The 20,493-nt window shown below is 38.6% G+C and overlaps 1 protein-coding gene across 2 annotated transcripts in view; it reads left to right on the top strand.

Moving 5' to 3' along the window:
* Positions 1 to 20,493, top strand: part of PTPN14 (protein tyrosine phosphatase non-receptor type 14) — a 113,965-nt gene that overhangs the window by 68,331 nt on the left and 25,141 nt on the right. The window contains exons 4-11 of one of the 2 annotated variants that reach the window (XM_084284704.1): positions 3,910 to 4,007; positions 6,527 to 6,594; positions 9,497 to 9,567; positions 11,326 to 11,413; positions 13,165 to 13,253; positions 14,949 to 15,036; positions 15,587 to 15,669; positions 17,991 to 18,048. In XM_084284704.1, coding sequence (XP_084140830.1) covers positions 3,910 to 4,007; positions 6,527 to 6,594; positions 9,497 to 9,567; positions 11,326 to 11,413; positions 13,165 to 13,253; positions 14,949 to 15,036; positions 15,587 to 15,669; positions 17,991 to 18,048 — 643 coding nt within the window. The remainder of the gene's footprint in view (positions 1 to 3,909; positions 4,008 to 6,526; positions 6,595 to 9,496; positions 9,568 to 11,325; positions 11,414 to 13,164; positions 13,254 to 14,948; positions 15,037 to 15,586; positions 15,670 to 17,990; positions 18,049 to 20,493) is intronic. The other variant, XM_084284705.1, reaches the window with a different exon arrangement.

The raw sequence follows: 20,493 nt of genomic DNA, 5'->3' as shown, positions 1-20,493 counted from the left end.
ATTAGTTGGGGGTGCAGTTTGCAAACTTCTCTTTTGTTCAGTTTCCATATGCTTTCCCATCTAAACCACCTAATAGGAGGCTTATGAAATGCATGTTTTTATCTGCTGTTCATGAACAGCTTTCCTCAGTGAATCTATAGCCAAATCATTTTTAAAACGTTTGATTTCCTTCAAATTACAGATATACTTTTACAATCCAAACAAAGAGCAGTCTCAGCTAGCATAGTGACATAATAATAATGTTTAACATAATTTTAGGTGCTGGAGCATCAAATCCTTGATAGAATATGGGCCAATTTCTGCTCTCTGTTGACTGGGCAGAGAGCCTGACCACAGTTTTGAAGCACAACTGAGCCATGAATCAGTGGCTCTCAGAGCTATTGTGGCCTTCAAGCAGAGCTTCCTCCAGGGTATTCAGTGACAGCCCAGCTCCTCCTCTTCCTTGACAGTGGAACTAGTGACTCCAGTTTATGTCTTAAGCAGCCACAATCTGTAATAACAAATCCTAAACTTTTATTCTGCTGCAGTGTTAGTAAATGTAGTATTGTACTGTAGTATTATGGAACAGCACTGCTAAGATTTTTAAGCATGACCTGTTCCCAGCACAGGGTTGAACACCTTTAAATGGCATCTTTCTCATAAAGTGGATGCTGCATGCTGTCTTAAAACAAATTCTTAGAACAACATTGGCAGCCTACGATTGCAGGTACAGCACATCACTGTTCCTTTTCAAAGTCTTTGTCATAGTAGTGGGTACTACAGTAACTGCATTGATGTCCTGTTTTTGATGATGGTTACTTAGATAACCCTTACCATGGCTTATCTACATTTTTGTGGGCACTGTGGTTGAAATCATGGCTTCGCTAAAGCTGGTAAGACTCTTGATTTCTATAGAGCTAGGGTGTCTAGGTTAGATTTTACATTATTTTGGATTTCATGTAGTCTCGTGTTTGTTTTAGCAATAGTTCTACCTATATAGAGCTTTAAGGCAGATGCAAGTTTTATTTTTGTTCTGCCCAACTAGAATGTGCAACTCATGCATATATACGTACCACTGCCATAAATAGCATGCTTTCAGATTACAGGTCTGTAACACCAGATTCAGCAAACACTTACTCACCTGCATACTTGACAAAGCATTTTACGTTAAGCTCGTGTGAAAGCGTGAGTATTTTCAGAATTGGGATTTAGTCATTGCAAAGAACTGCAAATAAGTTGACTCCTCTTCAGGACCAAGCAAGTGTGAAGCCTGGGGCTGAAATACAGGGATCAGAGAAGCAATATGTTTTTTGCATTGCCTTTCACCATCAAATTTCAAAATCGACTGAAGTTTTAACCTTCATTAGTCTGTGTGAAAGCCAAATCTAAGCATTTTAAATGAAATTATTTTTTCTCTGAAAATATTCTTAGCCCTTTTTGGGGGAGGTGAGGAGAGGGGAAGAGGAAACCTAAAAATGAGTAACCCAACAATTAACTTTTTAAGTGCACATAAAAACTGTGAACTCAAAGGGGAATTTCTCAGGTATTAAGGATACATCCACAGGCCTCTAATCGAGAGGATTCATCTGCACTGCAACACTTGCAGCCACGTACAGCGCTGCTACCTTGAGAAGACAGGTCTGGTCAGGGCGGTGGTGCTGTCTAGTGGCAAGTTACTGCATCTCATCACTGACAGAAGACTTAACTGAGGAAAAATGTAAAATGCTGTATTAGATTAATATCCCTCAAAGAATGATTTGGGCTATGCTGTTTTTGAAGCACATGGGTGTTTTCTAGTGCCTCTATACAGAGTTAAATAGTAACATTTTGGGAGTATAGTTAAGGCAGTGCAATCCCTGTAACACAGGTGATGTTGTAGTGGTTCTCCCTTCCAGGAAGGAAAAGTTAATTGCTTTGGTTCTGGGAATGTGACTTATGCACATGAAATCATTATGACAAGAACTGTTTATATGCTATTCCCAAAGGCTCAAGGTTAAGGTCAGATGGTGAACTGGTTGCAGCCAAGTCCGGTTAGGCACTTATTGCCCCCAGTCTGACTGCTGTGCCTTTGCAGAGGTTGTAGTCTCTGAGGCTGGCAGGCATGCTTGGCTACGACTTCTTTCTTAACCCAGTTCTTGCTGAGTGATCTGTTTTAGCTCAAGTAGATAGTTAAAAATCCATGCTGTTTTGAGCAGCTGAGGTCCCTTGGTTTGCTCAGCCCAGAGTAGAGCAGGCTGAGGGGAGGCCTCATGGCAGCCTGCAGCTCCCTCAGGAGGGGAGCGGAGGGGCAGGCGCTGAGCTCTGCTCTCTGGGGACAGCGACAGGACCCGAGGGAATGGCATGGAGCTGGGACAGGGGAGGGTCAGACTGGGGGTTAGGGAAAGGTTCTGCACCCAAAGGGTGGTTGGGCACTGGGACAGGCTCCCCAGGTCCGTGGTCACAGCCCCAAGCCTTCCAGAGCTCAGGAAGCTCACAATGCTGTCAGACACATGGTCTGTTTTTTGGGCAGTCTTATGTGGAGTCAGGAGTTGGGCTGAGTGATCCTTATGGGCCCCTTCCAACTCAGGATATCCTGTGGTTAGGGAGGATGAGCAGGCATGCTCAAGAAACTTGTCAGGAAGCTGTAACCTTGTAACTTGGTTCAGTGGCACCAGACTGATATGTCTGGTCACAGGCTAAGAAACATCTTTGGTGGATTTGGGGATTTCTGAACTTGGGTGTCCCAGGCACACCAGTTACTATCAGGAAGTCAGGGTTGGGTGCATGAGGCTGAGCACACAGACTGTGGCTACGCTGGTGCAGCACCTCTGCCTTTGGGCTCCGGCTTGCTGAGCTGTTGTTGCTTGTTGGCTGAGGAGGAAATGTTTCATCTGAGCTAGGATGGGTTACTCATGCCTGCGCCAGAATTTTAAGCTGATGGACACTGGATTATTATATCACTGTAGTTTAACTCTAATTATTGTTGTGGTGATGGCTGATAAAGGTGTCCTTGCATTTGTGGCTGTAATTTTTTCAGCTGCCTGTTTTGCCCCTTGCTGGTTTTACTGTCCATCCAACACAGATATTATGATGAACCATGTGTGAGTGCCCGCAGAATAAAATGTTGTGGCCTGTTAACAAAGCTGTCTCCACTGGATTTTAACCTGATATGCCAGAGGGACTGGTACATATCCCTGCTGCTTTGGTCAGCTCTGCTGTGAGTCTGATACAGTTCAGTGGATGGAAGGGATGCACAGATGGGGACAGTAACTTGTTAAGCTTTTGTGGAAAGCTTCTTGTTTGTCCTCACCTACTCTCTTGCCAAATGTAAGCTGAAATGTGTGAGTTCTGTCGTTGTGGTTAAAACTCACATAGTTTACTTTGTGATTAGTTGTGGATCAGCAAGTGTGTCATTAAAGTTGGTTTTGCTTGATTTGTGTCTAAGTCAACCTTATAGATGAGAGATGCCAATTCAACTTCTGTGTGGGCTATAAAGTTATGCCAGGCAGCAAGAGTATATTGCTAAAATTCCGTTTCTCCCATCCAAATGGTGGCACTGGAGGGGAAAAAAAAAAAAAAAAAAAAGATATGGAACACCCTCTTTCTGTATGGATTAAGACATGGTCTTCTATAATCTCTGCAAAATTTATGGAGGGTATAGGTAGTCCCAGCAGATGTCCCTCTGCTGTGTGGTCTAGGGAATACAAACTAGAACGCTTTATTTTGCTTTTCATACCTGGAAGAGTTGCCAATGTAGGGATCATTTTGATTTATTTCACTAACACGCATATACCTGGTAGATGACATGGAACTTCTGAAACCAGGCACAGACTGCTGTTTAACTGCCTGACATGTCTGTGGTGAGTTTTTCTTGCTTTCAGCAGCTTCTTGTTCAGTTGTAAACATATATCCATACTGCCTTTCTGATCTGTTCTCTCTTCTGGTTTGTAGATACCAGTATTACCTACAAGTGAAAAAGGATATTCTTGATGGCCGACTGCGTTCTTCATTGGAGCAGGGAATTCGACTAGCTGGTTTAGCAGTGCAAGGTAAGATGATTACCTGCCTAGCTATTTTCAAACATGGACTGTGTGTTTTTTTTTGGGGGCTGGGGGTGGGTAGGGGAATTGTTCTAGATATTGACTGGGTGTTCACTAAGGCCATGCATGACTCCTGTTCACAACAGCCAGGTTTTTTGTTTGTTTGGTTGGTTTTTGTACTTAGGTGGGCTGCTGTTGGTGAAACTCACAACATCAGGGAGGGACTGCATCCCTCCCTGACTGACTGCATCACAGTGTTCAACTTTCCCTTTTCTTAAAGCCGTGCTAGAGAGTTCGAACAAAACTCCAGTTCTAGCCCCAGCCACAGAGTACTTTGCAGTAATGAATTTACTTCACATTCTCTGGTTTGAAATGGAGTTACATCAAAGAGCATAGCAGCAGCTTTAATTTTGCCTTTAATTAAAAACTCATTTTGCTGTGTAGTGCTATCTGCATTATGAAAGAACACATGACCATAATTGTTACATGAGTTATAAATTAATAATAAACTACTTCTTACAATATGATTTTTATTCCGAGCCTCCTAATGACATCAATAAAAGGGTGATCATGTAATGTATGTGGGTAAAGGAGGAAGTCCTGTGTTTGCAGAAAATATATTTAAGGCTATCCGTGACTATGAGAGCTCAAAGTAGGATTCCAGCAATCATGCACTGGGCGCTTCTCTTTGGTTATGGGTGGGACAGAGGGAGGACAAGTATGTACATATAATAACAAACATGAAGATCTGATTCTTGAAAATTACAGGTTCTATGATATAAAATGCCCTAATAATATTGTTAAATTTGAAAATTTGACTCTTAAAATTCAGTGACTGAAATCTGGTTTTCTGTTTTGTTGTAAATACAAGACTTTCTTAGTTTTCATTTAGGACTTTCTGAATCTTAGTTAATCCTCATGCTCATCTCTGACATTGAGGGGAACATAGTATGTACAGGTGAAAACCAAGGCACTAGGTACTGTCTGCACCAGCTCCCCTGACTATTCTCTAGAAAGGTATTAGCAACCACTTTTTTTTTAATATTGTTGAAAATCTTTCTTAGGGCAGTAGTTGTTCTGTTACAGTATCTTATTGCTTGGTTAAAAATTGAAGGAAAAACGTTTTCCATTAAATATTGAAATATAAATATTTATGAGTAATGGAGATGATGTATGCAAAATTCCATATTAAGCCTTGCACTCTGAGTAAATTAAGTTTTTCCAGCATTAAAGTTAATGATAAATAGACACTGGGTATTTTTCACTGGTCCTGTTTCTTGCAGCTTTTTGCTGACTTTGGGAGCTAGTCAGTCTTTATAACATTTTGCAGCAGTCAGTATTATTCTGAATTTTCTATGTGATATATTTCAAAGACCATTGCATCAGGATCCTGCATCTAATCTTGTTTGCTTTATTCATGACCTTGTGTTACTCCCTTTGTCCTTTTCATGTGAGGCAAACGAAGATACTTGAAATACTTACTTTTAAACTTACAGAGTCTGTTTCATGTCCATTTTGATTTCTTTATGTTTATGTTAAAACATAACTCTGAGGTGAAAACAAAATGAAACTGCATTTTTGGCATCCTGCAATACGTGAAGTTCTCTAGAAGCTTTGAAAGAATGTTTAGCTAATATGATTTATGGTGGGGATTTCCAGCTTCTATAATATGAGAATCTTGTAGATGGCGTTTGATCCAGTTCAATTAATATAAAATAGAAACCTCCAGGCAAGATATTCTTTTGATATAAGTTGTTGTGTATTTAACAGATATATACGTATATACACTTTTTTTTTTGTTTAAAGTAGCTTAGCCTTTAGGAAGCATTTTCAAAATGCTGCAGTTTCAAGGACGTTTAAACAAGAATCCTCAGCCTGACTTAGAAGTGAAGGTGGTCATGCAGATGAAAACGTCTCAAAGATACACAGAAGAGGCAGAAAAATGTAGAAAAGTCTGAAGGGCCAGTCAATTAAACTAACACGTTGCCTGGACTGTTATATTGGCTGCAGAAGGATAAGACTTATTCCCCACGCTCCCTCCCCCAGCCATGTTGGTTATCAGCAATTTTTAGTATAATTGGCTAGTTGATCTTAGCCTTCTAGGCTGTTAAGGTAAGCATCTTCCTTACAATTATGTAGAATTGTAGTAGAGCTAGGTTAATTTTTTTTTTTTTTTTTGTCTGGTCAGGGTCAGGTTTGGGGATTTTAGAGAAGTAAACGTATGTACCATTTTAAAGAAACCAGAATATCCCAGTCTTGCACGTCTGATAGTAAATCGTTGCAAATGGCTATAATATAAAGGAACAAAAGAGAAAAATTACTTGCTGGCTATTATTTGATCTCTAGTAATAACGCTTTTATTTTCAGACCTCTGTGTTAAAAGCTAAAGTACAAACAGAAATCTTTGTGCTGGGTTGTGGCTTCAGAGAAAACTCGCCCACTTGAAGTTAAGCATCTGTGCAAAGACTGAGTGTGGTCTTAACATGTGTGGAAAGTGCTAAAATGAGTAACTGTGTTGTTTTTTCCAGCGGATTTTGGAGACTATAATCAGTTTGAATCTCATGATTTCCTCCGAGAATATGTCTTGTTTCCTATGGTGAGTTCCTTATCCTCTTCTCTTGTGGTCTTTTCTGAGTAATTTCTCCATGCCTCAGAGATGGCTTCATTGATAACAGAATAAAAGCACCGGTGCTAAATTATTAGCAGCGGATGTAAACTTTGCTCCCCAAATCCTGCAATATACTTGGTTGGAGCTGAATGAATATATGCTATGGAAATGTAGCCCTTTTTCAGTTCCTGTTAAGCCTCCACTGGGAATAGCTGTCAACAAAAGAAGTGTACTTATTTGAATCAAAAAAGAATTTGCAGCTATTTAGAAAGGTGTATATTAGTCATACTGCAGTATTAGTAACATGGCATGTTATAAAGGGATATGAAAGCTGCTGATGTAATAAATGTTGTGTCACAGGACTCAAGAGAATGCGAATTTACATCAACTGACTACTGGACTGAAGAGAAGCATGAATCAGTTCTCAAAATATCCTCCAGGGACAGTGCTGTAAATTTGTTTTAAATTTGAATTGGAACTAGCAAATAATTTGAATGCTGAGGGAATTGTTTTAGGTCACTGATGACATTAGAAACTGGTGATAAATGCCAAGCACTTGCAGCCCATGACACTGAGCCCATCTGGGAGGATGGATTGGGGGGCGGGGAGGCAAGACACGACACCACAAGCTGCTCAGATAGAGGCTGGCTTTATCTTTGGACACCAACTCCATCAGCACAAGAAGTGAGTCTAAGCTTCATAAAAGAAAAAGAACTTGGAGTTCTTTCAAAATAGAAACAAAAATTGGAAGTGGGTTGGGGTTCCCCTGCCCGAAATGTCACTGGCTAGAAGTTAGGCATATGGTTTTCTTCTGCAATTAGTGTCAAGGTAGACAGAGAGTGATTAAGCTCACTATACTTCAAAGGCATTAGAAAAATACTTCCAGAACCATTTCATCCCATTTACCTTCACTTTTTGACAGTAGAGAAGCTGCAGCCTTCTCAAAGTTGGTAGTCAATTCCCAAGTTCAAACAGGTAACATTTGCACAGTGTCTTCAAGTGGAAGTGCAATTTCAAGCTAGCAGGCAGTTGAATATAGAAATTCAGCAGAAAGAGGAGAAAATAATGAATATGCAGAGATCCGAATATGCCTTTGATACCTAGAACGTGGCTTCAGTATTGACCTTTCACTAAGGAGCTTCTGTTAGATGAATTAACAGCTGCTCTGTTAAGCTATTCTTGTTGCAACAAGGATTTCTTGTTAATAATAGGTAATTGTTAATCCTGTGTATGGTTGATGGCTTATGAAGTCATGTGGTAGTCTATGTGGGAAAGGTGATGGATGAAAATATAGACAGGAAGGTGTAGTCAGGTTGTCACTTCGTAAATTACTCCTGCAAAGTTCTTTCGATGTGCTGATGGTATTTTTCTTTTCACCAAAAAAAAAAAGAAAGAAAAAAAAGGGTGTGTGCGTGAGAATTTAGGCATCCAGATGAGATTTCAAGCCACATTTGAATGTAGCTCAGCAGTTTACTTTTCAGGCCAACCTCCTAGGACCTCCTTTTCTGAGTCAGCTGCCTTTGTTGTGTTGTGGTCAGCTCCCTTCCGTTTTGGATGTGCTTACACTGTGGTATCTAGCTGTTCATCCACGCTGCTACCACTAAATTTGACAAGATCAGCAAAGTGTCAGCTTCCTACAGTCTTCGGGAGCCTACTCTTAAATCAGTTTTTCTCTAGGCATCTCTTTCCCTTTATTTAACTTCTCGTCTCTGCCCTTCTGGGGAGGAGTGGATAACGTAACAGTAAATATTTCACTGCAACTTCAGTGACAGCTGTGAAGTGCTGCAGATATGAACTAGTCCTGAAGCAAGTGGGAGTATGTGAGCGGATCTCAGGCATAGAAGGAGCCTCCAACAAGAACGTTGCCATAAATTCATTAGCGAAGGGAGCTGGTGAATGAGGAAGGGGCAGCTACATTTGTACTGTTTGATCTTGTGAGGCTACAATGTGTGTCAAATGGCATTTCTTCAGCAGCAAAAAGAACAAAGTTATGTACACAGTACACCCCACAGGTGTGTAGCTGTGCATAGGCATGTACCATGCCATTTTTCATTAGCACGCTACCACTTTCACATTTTTTTGTGGCAGAAGCAAATATCAGAGGGAGGGCCCATTGAGCAAGAAACAGGCAGTATATTTAAGTATGTTACATGCAGCCTTAAGGCTTTTTAAAATAAAAATAAGAACTTTGAGGTTTTGCAAAAAAATATTTCAGCTTCCTTTTTGTTGCCTTGAATTTATGAGCAGACTTCATTTATTAACTTGCTCCCAATTATTTCAGACTTGTTTCTATCACACAAGCGATTACATTTGTGGAGGGTAAATTCTACTCAGAAATGTGTTGCAAGTGTAAGGTGAATTTCATTACATGCTTGAAGAGAGAGTTAAGTTTTTGATTCCTATTAACGTGAGGAAGGCAACGCTAGCAGGCTGTAGAACAGAAAATACCCATGGCTTCAATTTGCATGATCTATGGAATATTTTAGTCTGTTTAAAAAGGTATGTAATTGTCTGTAGGCTTCCAAGTGCTTTTAAAGGCTTGTTTGGTCCTTATTCAGGAAAAGATCCCTTATCCATGCTCTGTACTCTGTTTCGTATTGTGGAATAAAAGCCACCTGAACCCTGTTTTAGCAGTATCTTTGTAGAAAAAATAAATTAAAAAAAACAAAAAGTCAGACTCATGTTTTTCTTGCATGTTTTCAGCACCCTGTGCTTGGATATGTGCCCTGAATTTTCAATGTATTTGGTGCTAGGCTCTCTCTGTGTAACTACGTGTAAGAACATGAACGGGAAGCAACCCTGAAATGTGTACCATCATAATTCCTGTCTTGTACTTTATTCTCTCTCTCATTGGATGACAAGCTTTTGATGCTACCTCGTTTTCTTACAGGACTGGACCCAAGATGAAGCTGTCTTGGAAGAGTTGACACAAAAGGTTGCACAGGAACACCGAACTCACAGGTGAGCTTGACATGTGAAAATTCAGCTTTTTTTTTTCTTTTCATTTGTCATCAACCTCCCCGTACTTCCATTCCTCTCCTGTTTCTTGCAGTGATATACCAGCCTATCTCCATGTTACTGTTATGCTACATCTAGCTGGATATATAGTCTGTTACAAAAGATTATCTGCCTCTTGTGCACGCAAAATGGCTAAGGAACTTAATCCCAAATAAATGAGGATTTCTACCACAAGGTTTAATGAATATGTGTAAAACTAGCGGTGCTACAGAGTAGACTTCTTTCTCTTTTAGTCTTCATTTAAATCCTGGTGCTGAAAGACCTCATGGCTTGATTGGGGGTTGTCCAAGGGTCTGTTCAAGGGTTTTCTCTCATTCAAGAGAGAGAAAGTTATACACACTCCCAGTGTAACACAAATAAAAATAACAGGACATGGAGTCCCTTTCTTGTTGGGTTTTAAGTCTAGCTGTGGAAAAGGTAAAATACATTGTCACTAATTAATGACCTGTGCATTAGTGCTCCAGAACAAATACCTTATTTTTAGTAGATTTCTTTTGTGTCATCTAGGTGTCCTGGTGGTAAAGGAATTCAAACTTCTCAAGTTTGGTTCTTAGAAAAATGTCAGTGCCTATATGGCATTGAAAATTGTCTTTCTTATTATGTTATGAATCTGCACTTAAAACTTGACTATATGAAATGCAGTAGGAATAGTATGTGAAAGGTACAGCATTTCCCATTGTATGCCAGAAAATGATCCTAAAGGGGCAAACACGAATGTGTGAGTTGAAGGCCATTTTCGTTGTGGGTTTTAATGCAAGCTTGGGCCTTTGCAGCCAAACTGTTAGTTTGTGAGCTGGCCGTGCATACGCCTGGTTCTGTTTCTCACTGTCTCTGCCACGGGCTGCTTGACATGTTATTGATCTTGGTTAACTCCCAGACTTGAAAGGGAAGATTTCCATTCCCCGTTGTGCTCTTTAGTGCTATTTCAGCAACACAAAGAACAAATACTTATTCTCATTTCAGAAGGTAGATCAAATTCCAGATTCGTTCTTTCCCTGTGTCTCCTAGATATTTGTTGGTTTCCTATATTTCTGTTTATATGCTGTGGTAAGGAGGAGCAAAGAGGAGAAGCATTGAGTGACCTTCTTTTGGAACAACCTGCAATCTATTCTGACCTGCTTTTGAGAACTGAAATCTATCTGAATTCCTGAGCTGTGACAGGAGCATGTGTGGACACGTGTGTAGAAGATTTTTTCAGATGATTTGTTCTCTGTTACGAAAGAGAACCTGCTCAAAATTTGGATTCAGTGCCTGTGTTTTTGAACAGCAAATATGAATATTTGGGTCTTCGCTTTTAGGCCATTTTAAGCACCTTCAGTGAATTGATAAGCTAGTTATGCAAATTAGGAGCCGCATGGCTCAAATTGGCCATCCAAGGCTAGGCACAACCTGTTGCAGTGGCCTGATGTTTTAATAAAGTTTGGAAAACATTTGCATGCAGAAGAAACTGAGTAAAGGGATCACTTCAGTTTGTTCCTGCTCTAATTTGAACTAATGCTTTGTACCTTACCTTAGCAGCACACAGTAAAATTCCTCCCCTTCCAGATTACGATCCTAGCATTGAAATTGTTGTACGTTTCTAGGCTGCATTTCCAAAGCATCTTGTGAAGTGGTTTGTGAACCTCCCATTTTTTTTCACTAGTATTTTTTGTGTGCATGTAATATTGAAACATTTGCTGCCTTTTGTTATTCCAATTGCAGTGGCATTACAGCGGCAGAGGCTGAGTTAATGTACATCAATGAAGTGGAACGCCTTGATGGATTTGGACAGGAAACTTTCCCTGTGAAGGTATGTCAGCATATATTATAAAGAAACCTCTCAGTTAAATGATGTAGGAGTCTGTGGCAACCTTTGTAACACATGCAAGTTGTTCATCCAAAAGAGGCAGAAGTTGTTTCGCTGTTCCAGAAGATGAAATGATTTCTGGTAGTTGAATGCAAACTGCAGCACGAGGGTATCTCAGGCCTCTGCTGTTACTTTCCTTCCACCAAAATCTTTTTTTGACAAAAAAGGTTGCTATATGCAAGAGTCTTCCCGCAGATATTATTGCATGTTAGATAAGTATGAGTGGTGGACTGGGTGCTCTGCAAAAATGCAGAAATGCATTTGTACAAATTTGTACGAACTTGTACGAAAGAGTAGCAGGCTGGTATTGCAGACAAATAAAACTGCATTTGAATATAAAGCTGAAAGATGTTGTTGTTCCTGTTATACATATTTCTAATAGCATTTTTTCTCATTATATGGAGATACCTGCATATGTATGCATAAGTATATGAATATTTATACAGACAAAAACACACACATTTTTTTTTCCCGTGTCCAGGACAAGGAAACGCATGTGTGAGTTCTCTGAACAGCCTAAAGTAAAAACTGTCAGCTGTAGGACCTCTTCTGCCTTGTAGTGTAGGTGGAAATATCCTGATGAAAGTGGCACTGAAAATTAGTGCATAGGCTTGGGCTTGAAAACTGGTGTCCATTGTTTGTTTGCTGCAGGACAAATGTTTGGAAACAGATGCAGATAGTCCATTGCCGCCTTCCAGGGATAAAGTACAAGAAGGCCAGGAGAACAGCTTCAATCTGATCTTTTAAAATCAGGGGCACCTCATGGTTCCTAGAACTTAGGCATGTGTAGTGCATGAACTTCTCTTTAAACCTTTCTTTTAGCAGTTCTTTTTAACCATGCTATTTGTTTTACCACTTTGAAGTGTGAATCCATTGCTGTATATGAAGCTGTGAGGAGTTGTTTTTGTTGATAACGTTCAGAAACCTCTTTGTCAACAGCATTAAACTTTTCTAGCAAAAGTAAAAGGCATTTTTAAGAAAAAAAAAAGTTTGCAAAATGGAGCAGGAGCACATGCTTTTCAAAAGGGAACGTGCAGGAGATGTGGGTAGACACAAACAATAGAATTTCTGAAAAGCAGTGCAAGAGCAGTGGACAGTGCATGATGCAAGTAGATGAATATTTAAGCAATAATTGAAAAACAATGAAGGCTGTATCTGTATAAAGATACAACAAATACTTCTTCAGGGTGACACACTGTGAACTTCTACACAGTACTTTAAAAGAGGAAGGGTGAAGGGTAGAGCTTTTGAGAGGGATTCCATCTCCAGGTGTGGTTTTCTGAAATCTCTGCATGTTTTAACAGATGACTGGAGCAATACTGCGAATGCAAAAGAGGACTGTTGCTTTTGGTAGTCATACAGGCTCTAGATAGCTATAATCACAATTATAGGGAAAGTGGGGTATTGTATAACAAACGCTAGTTTGTGGTGTGCATGTTGTTTCATAGAGGAGAACCTTGAGCTCACTTAGCCTTAATCTATTCTCAGTAATCAACAGAATGAATCCACTTAAGTGTTAGTTGCTTTGAAATAATGAAAATCAGAGTCCAATAAAGCAGCAAAATATAGGTTAGTCAAGGGTTAGTCCCCCATTCATCCTGAAGAATGGCTTCTGTTTGGTGGTTCAGCATGTGTTCTTATGCACGTCTTTGCCGGTTTCTTTATTAAACTAAATATATACCCTTTTTGTGCAGGATAATCATGGAAACGACATACACCTTGGTATTTTCTTCATGGGAATCTTCATAAAAAACAGAATTGGAAGGACAACTGTGATCTATAGGTAAAAACTAGGGACTTCTGTATTTAAAGTGAGTTTCTTTTCAGAGCTCTGTGTGTGGGGTTTTTTTCCTTACATATGTGACTTCAATAGTGCCAATGCTCTAACTAAGGAGTAGTCACCTCACTGTTTTCAGCATTGGCCTCTTGGCCGTAAGAGATGTGATAAAAAATAATTTCTGATGTCTCTGAATGGGTTTGACAGCAAGAAAGACATAGTTGTCTGTCATGTATCTTGTTCTACTTACAAGGCTTTGATCCTTTTTCTTTGCTTGCCTTTGTGTCTGCTTCTTTGATGCATCTGAATGCAAATCTGTTAAACCTCACTGTTGGCAGCCTAGGCGCTCAATGTTTCTGAAAATCTGGTTGCCACATTTAGATACCCTGCTAAAAAAGCTGAACTTTCTGTAATTTTGAAAATCCTGGCTGTGTCACTTATGTTGTTTGTACTGCTGTTTGTTTTGGTTATTAAGAATCACTGAAGCCATTCCACTGACCTTCGTTGTGCGGTTTGTTACTTCTTATAAAAATTTGTTCTGTATGAAGGTATTGCTAGAAATCTGCATGATTCCAGGGAAGGTGATGTTTCTGTCATTTCTTTTTGCTGCTTTTGGGCATTTCCCTTAATGCTGAAGTCAACTTGAAGTGGATTTTTCCCAGCCCTTGTTGCTGTTAGAATATCAATCAACACCTATGCAGCCAAAAAATTGTTTTATGAGGTACACTCATTTTTAGTCAGTAGCTAAGGCTTGTATCAGGCTTGAGCAAGAAGGGTGTTGGGTTTCTTTGTTTGTTTGTTTGTTTTTGGCACCTTATAAAAGATTTAAGTGGTCATCTTCAAAAATGTCAGGGCTACCTTTTCCATTGAGCTGATGTTTTACATATGTACTTTTGTGAAGAAATTAGATAATTTTAACTGTGCCATTCTGAAGACATGTTAAAATGTTGGTGACAAAGGCAAGAAGTTTCTTAAATGTAGAAATAATAGTTGGTGCTGGGATGCTTACTCTTTGGAAATATGTGCTTCAAGCATCCTGCCATGACATGAAGAGGAATGCATGCTGCAAACAGAACAAACAAGTCTTTTCCATCTCCATGGATTGCATGCAATGTACGCCAATGTGTCTGTCAGCTATTTGTAAGAAGATTATAACTCTGATCTTGGGTAACTTGACAATTACTTGAAAAAAAGATTGCGAACGTTAAACAGGGTATTAGCATGGTATGCATAGCCTACATAACCATGTTGTCAAGTTAACCTCCTTTAGGAAGAATTGACTATGTAGGAAAGTTGGAAACAGAGTTTGGAGAGGAATGGCATTATATTAAAAGAAATAATAATTAAAAAAATCCATCTGATTAAAGTCAGTCTGTACCAAAATGCTACAGTTCAGTATAATATTTAGTACTAATATATTTCTGATGTACCTTCTATTGTGATTCTTCAAATCAATGTTTTTAAAGAGAGCTTTTAACTTTCCTGTTTTGGGTTAAGAACAGAATAATCTCACTCCTTGAATCAGAGCTTGACTTCCGCATTTTCCTGACCATGTTTCTTTACCAAACAGCTACTGAAAAGCTTTCCCATAAAACAAGGCTAATGTTGACTAAGGGATTCTTAATGTGTTTGTGAAATGCTCGAGTGTATGTGTTGGCAAACTCTACCCCATTTTTTTTTTTTTTTTTTTAACTCTTACAGGTGGAATGACATTGGGAATATTGCACATAACAAGTCTTCGATTGTTCTAGAGTTGATCAACAAAGAAGAGAATGTGCTTTTTCACACAGTAAGAAAAAGATCTAATCAGTGTTATCAAGAATCTGCTTATATAAAACATAAATATATATATAAAAAAAAAAAAGCTCTTTAATTCCACTCCAATCATACTAAAGTATAATATGCTGGGAAGTTAGCAAAAAAAAAAAAAATACACCAACACCACCAACAAAAAACAGCTATGTTACCACACACACACTGAAACTCAAGGATGGGTGCAGTGCTGCACTGCACTTCTTCAAATCGCTCTACATCTCACTGAACCAAGGCCAATGTAGAAACTGGACCAGCAACCTTGAGCCATTTTTTGTTGTTGTCCCTCTTCCCCTCCCACTGTGACTTAGCACTGAAGTGGCAGCGTGTAAAGGCATGCCAGTGTATTTCAGTAATTCAATGCCTTAAACACTCTTGAGGGCACTAGACATGTTCTTGGCAGCCAGATCCTGTACATGACAGACCTTACCAAGCATTACTGCAATTTGATTTGTAGAACTCTTCTTTGTTATTGGTGAGAACAACAAAATGAATGATTTTTTTTCTGATTTTTCTTGTGTTTAAAGGATGATCTTGAAAATGCCAAATATATTTCACGGCTATTTGCAGCAAGACATAAGTTTTACAAACAGAACAAAATCTGCACAGAGTGAGTACTCTTTCTTCAGAGTTATATTCTGACAACCCTGCTTTGGAAGTGCTCTGAGTTTTGGCGTGTCTGTTTTTGTTTGTTTTTTCTAGTCACTTGTGTCAGTTATTCTGTTCTACTTTGCCTTTTTTTTTTTTCTTTTTGTTTTAACCACCAGCTAGAACAGAAGAATGAGAATGAAATTTAATTCTGAGCCTTGGGAGGCTTGACGCATGAGCCCTGTTGGATAGTGCTCACCAAGCAGCCAAATCTGACAGAATAATGAATTGAAGCCCTTGGTGTCTGCTGTTCATGACCCAGAGTGTTAGTATAAACTGGAGTGAAAGGTGACATAACATGCCAAAATATGAATTACAGTAGTGTTTTGAGGACGCATTACCCAGGTAGCTTCTAAGGCTGGTGGAGAACCCAGGTTATCCTCTTCTAATTTAGGTAGCATAATTTATTCACTTCTTACATGCACCAAGCAAGGCAGGACACATGGGAATGTTCATCAGCATAGTCATAGTTGCATGACTCAGCAGAGACTGAATCTGAACCTAGAGTTTCTTACAGGCACTGCTTTGAGCACTTACTAAGAAACTGGCCATGACATAGTCCTTTCACAGCTGTAGTCACTCTAACTGGAGGAATTCATAAGGCTTTTTTTGTAAGTCAAAAGTAAGTTTATTAGCTGAAAACATTTCATTTATACCACTACACAGCCAATTTTAGTTTGAGGTAAATTTAGTTTTAAGAGGTCTAAGGTTTTTTGAAACTTTTATAATATGCCATGTTTGTATAGCAATGAAGACATGAATTCTTTGCAGAACTTACCAGGTTAGTTAGCTGGAAAGCTATAAAGAAGTCTCATCTCCAACAACAGCTCTAGTTAGAGCTGGGCATCCCATCTGTTCATCTGGGTAATGCCATCTGTTGGAAAATAAAGCCAAAATGATGAAGGGAAGATTGGAAGGTCTAACTTTCTAGTATTACATATGCGCATAGTATATGAACATACGCTGAGTTACAAGTATTGGAGAAACTGATGAGTTGAACTGTATAGAGTGATCTTTTCACATACAGGAATAAATGTTGATTAGATTTCAGATATTGTTCACAGTTCTTGGGAGTTGAGTGGAAGACCAGAAAAGACCTTCATTAGCAGCATATAATGCATTTCATTAGTCCAATGCTAAATGTAATCGTTTCAGAGAAATTGAATTCAAACAAAATTCCTCAGTCTTTTCCCTGTGATAGTCAAGAAAAATAAAACAAAATACCATCATCCACTGTATTAGAATATTCCCCCTTCAAAGCTGTTAATTGGGGTCAACAGAGAGGACTCTTCCATTACAGTCCATAATCCAGACTGCAGAAGCAATAGCTTTTGATCATGTTTATTTCTGACTACTAAACCATAAGTGTGTGGGTACCATGAATTGGGTGTATGTAGCAGCTTCACATACAACTTCCAAATATTTGGACTAATAAAATAGGGAACATCATGAAGTCAATGAGCAAAACAATTGGAGTTCAAATGTATTTTTGCCATTATAACTGCCTTCCTTCCTATCACAGTCTCATGCGGTATGAGCTTCTGTGTTAGGGCCACAGATATTGATGACAGCATATGCCAGTGTGTGTTTTCTAGCCAAGTAATTTTCCTGACCTCTGTGTTAAAATTGTAGTTGTTTGTTTTCCTGTGTGCATTTCCTCTAATTGCACATAACATCATTCACCAGATCAGAAACTGTAAGAGGAGAAATCCCACCTTTCCTCTCTTCACGTAAGCACTATATTTCTGCCTCCTTCAAATTGTTTCTCTTCCTATTTAATTTTCTTCCTCCCACACTCCTCCTGCTTTCCACTGCACCTGGCTACTCTAACATTGTATCTGCCTCTGCTAGTATCATCTAACCAGTTGCTTTCTTCCTCATGATCTGTGTGCATTGCTTTGGAGTGATTGCTATGAATTTCATAAAATTGTCATTGTTTCAATGTTCACTTTAAGTCATCTGAGACAATGCCTGCGTGGCATGTTCAGTTTTTATTGCTTAAGAGATTTTTTGTTTGATTCATTTTTAAATGAAGTTTTTTTTTTCCTTGTGTTTCCAAATAAGCTAAATAGGATAATGAACAGAAGGCATGTATATTTTGGAATTAGAATACTGTCTGTATTTAGGGAAGGACCTGAATTATTTTCATCTTATTCATATTTTTTAATCTCATGAATGAGCAAGTATTTACAGATTCTTCATCTCTTGTCTTTCCCATTCATTTGTGAATTAGAATTGAAACACTGCAATTTCTAATATTTGCCTTTACTTTTTCTTGCACAGACAATCAAATTCTCCTCCCCCTATCCGACGACGGCCCACTTGGAGTAGATCATCTTTGGTATGTACCATGGTGTTTTCATTAAGAATGCCTATGGCACTTCTAATGGAATGGGGCATTGTGTAAGATGGAATATTTGCTAAATTTCAAATAAGCACATTAGCTTGTTTCTTGTAGGCAATATGATTGGAATGAGTTTCAAGGGTGTGGCTGCCCAGGTTGATTAATTTAACTGGATAATATCATCACTGAGTGTTTAGAAATTACAGTCTTCAAGGCATTATATTTTTATTTGCCCTACAGAAACTAAGCATCTTTTCTACTGGATTGAGATTATATTCAATATGTAGAGAAAATAATTCTCTACAGACTAGAAAGAACTTGAAATGTCTTACACTGTATACGTCAAAATCTATTTATTGCGTAATTTTAGAGCTTCTCATCTTGTGTTTCTTCTATTCCTCATGTTTTTGTAAAGTCTGCTTTTACTGTTTTACTGTTTACTCTCAGCTTCTTGGGCTGAGAGCTTATTCTCCATGTGAAGTTTATTGTGATTTTAAGTAAAACTTTTATCATCAGTCCAAGACCTCTGAGTTTTTCTTAGTCTGTTTCCATTTTAACTGATCTTGATAAATAAATAAATACAACTTTTTCCTGAAATCTTGACTTCAGATTTCTTTGTCCTTTCATTCTCAGCATGTTTCTGGGGTGTTACACAGAGACTGTATATCGTGTTCTCTTAAGCACACTTACATTATTTTTGGTATCTGCTATTTTGGTCCCTGGAGATGACTCTGAAAAACTTAAGGTGAAGAAAGGAAATGTGCTTTGCATTCTTATGCTACAGCTTCAGATATATCACAAACGGAAAGAGAGAACCTTCTTCTGTTAGATAAGGAAAATATAAATCTGCTTGTTAAAAGGAAAAAAAAAAACTGCTGCTTGTTTGTTTTGAACATATGTAGGCAACAAGTGTTTGGTTTTTTTTTTGTGTGTTTTTTTTGTTTTTTTTTTTTGCAAAAAGGCTCAGAAGGATCAAGAGGAGGAATAAATATATACTCATAAAAAAGTGATTCACATTAAAAAGTGAACTGGACTGTAAACTATTCACGAAGAACTTTTAAGTGTTTTTTCATAGTTGTTTTGTTAACTTGATGGTACAGTTGTTTGTTAACTTGTTGGTACAATCATTGTACAGTTCTTATTTGGGGAGAGACTCCTGACTGTTCTCCGCTCTGTACAACTTTGTCTGCCTACCTATTCACTTCTCTTGTATGGTAGTAAATCAATAAACATAGATGGGAAGCCAAGTCTTTGGGATGAGACTACCACTTGACCGAGAATCATATATGTTACTTTTAGATTAAGGCCCTTATCACTGTTTTGGCATCATAGTGAACCTGTATTTTATTAACCATTATTTTAAAGTCATTTTACACTGTCTCTTTCCTGTCAGGCTACCTGGTGATGTTGCTTTTCCAGAAAAACCTCCTCCATGTATGTGATATGTTTAAATAACTGTTTTTTGTTTTTTTTTTTTCTCCAAGTGATCCCTAAAATGGATATTGAAGTTCTCTACGTTTTTAATCCTATTTTTTTTTATTTCTCTGGAAGAGGCAGATGAGCCTTCAAAAAAAAGAAGAGGGAGGGGGGACCTTCAGCCCACTTGTGAATAGCTTCCATTACTTCATAATACCTATCTCAAATACAACTGTCTGCCCCAAATTTATACATTCTCAAGTAGAAATAACTTTCTCCTTCCTTGTGTATTTCCTCCACCCACTATCTGTTAGGTTTGCAAACATCTTGGCTTCTTCCAGGCTAAACTCTCATTCATGGGTTGTCAGGAGCAGTCTCCTTTGCCCAAAATGCTCAGTGAGCATACGGTTTTATACCCTTAGAAGTATAATTCATCTAGCAGAAATATTTCCCGTCATCTTCCAGTTCTGGCTTAACACAGCCATTTTGTATGCAGGAATTCATATATGCACCCAGTTCCTTTTATTCTCATTACCTCTCCCCATTTACAAAGAAAATGTAAATTTAACCCATTCCCCACCTCTTTTCAGTGGCAAATTGTTGCTTGGTGCTCATTTTGTGCAGGCAAAGCTAAATTGTTTGGCGTTTATTTTTTGCCTTGGGCATCCACAGAATTCCTTAATAGTTCAAACTACTTAAATAAGCCTAGATGAAAAGCCTGTATTCTGTTGTTAAGGAAGACACGTTCACGAGACAAGAGCATCTTCCTTCTCTCCTTGTATATCAAAGCATGCTTTCATAAACTCTGCTCAGCAGCACCAGACAGGACATTACAATGTAGGTGGTAAAATGAAATTGCAAAATTCATCAGTTTACTGATGGACAAACTAGTGAATATAGAATCAGCTGTGGCTTATTTCCCTGTAAATAACTCTACCGATTTAATGCTGAATTACCCCCTGTGATACCTATACCATTAAAAAGTTTGTTGTGGTGCAGATTGTTCAAGCAAGGCTCCAATTCGTT

This window comes from Netta rufina, assembly GCF_964035555.1.
Source record: "Netta rufina genome assembly, chromosome: 3".
Classification (NCBI taxonomy): Eukaryota; Metazoa; Chordata; class Aves; order Anseriformes; family Anatidae; genus Netta; species Netta rufina.
This window is presented reverse-complemented; position numbering and strand designations above follow the sequence as displayed.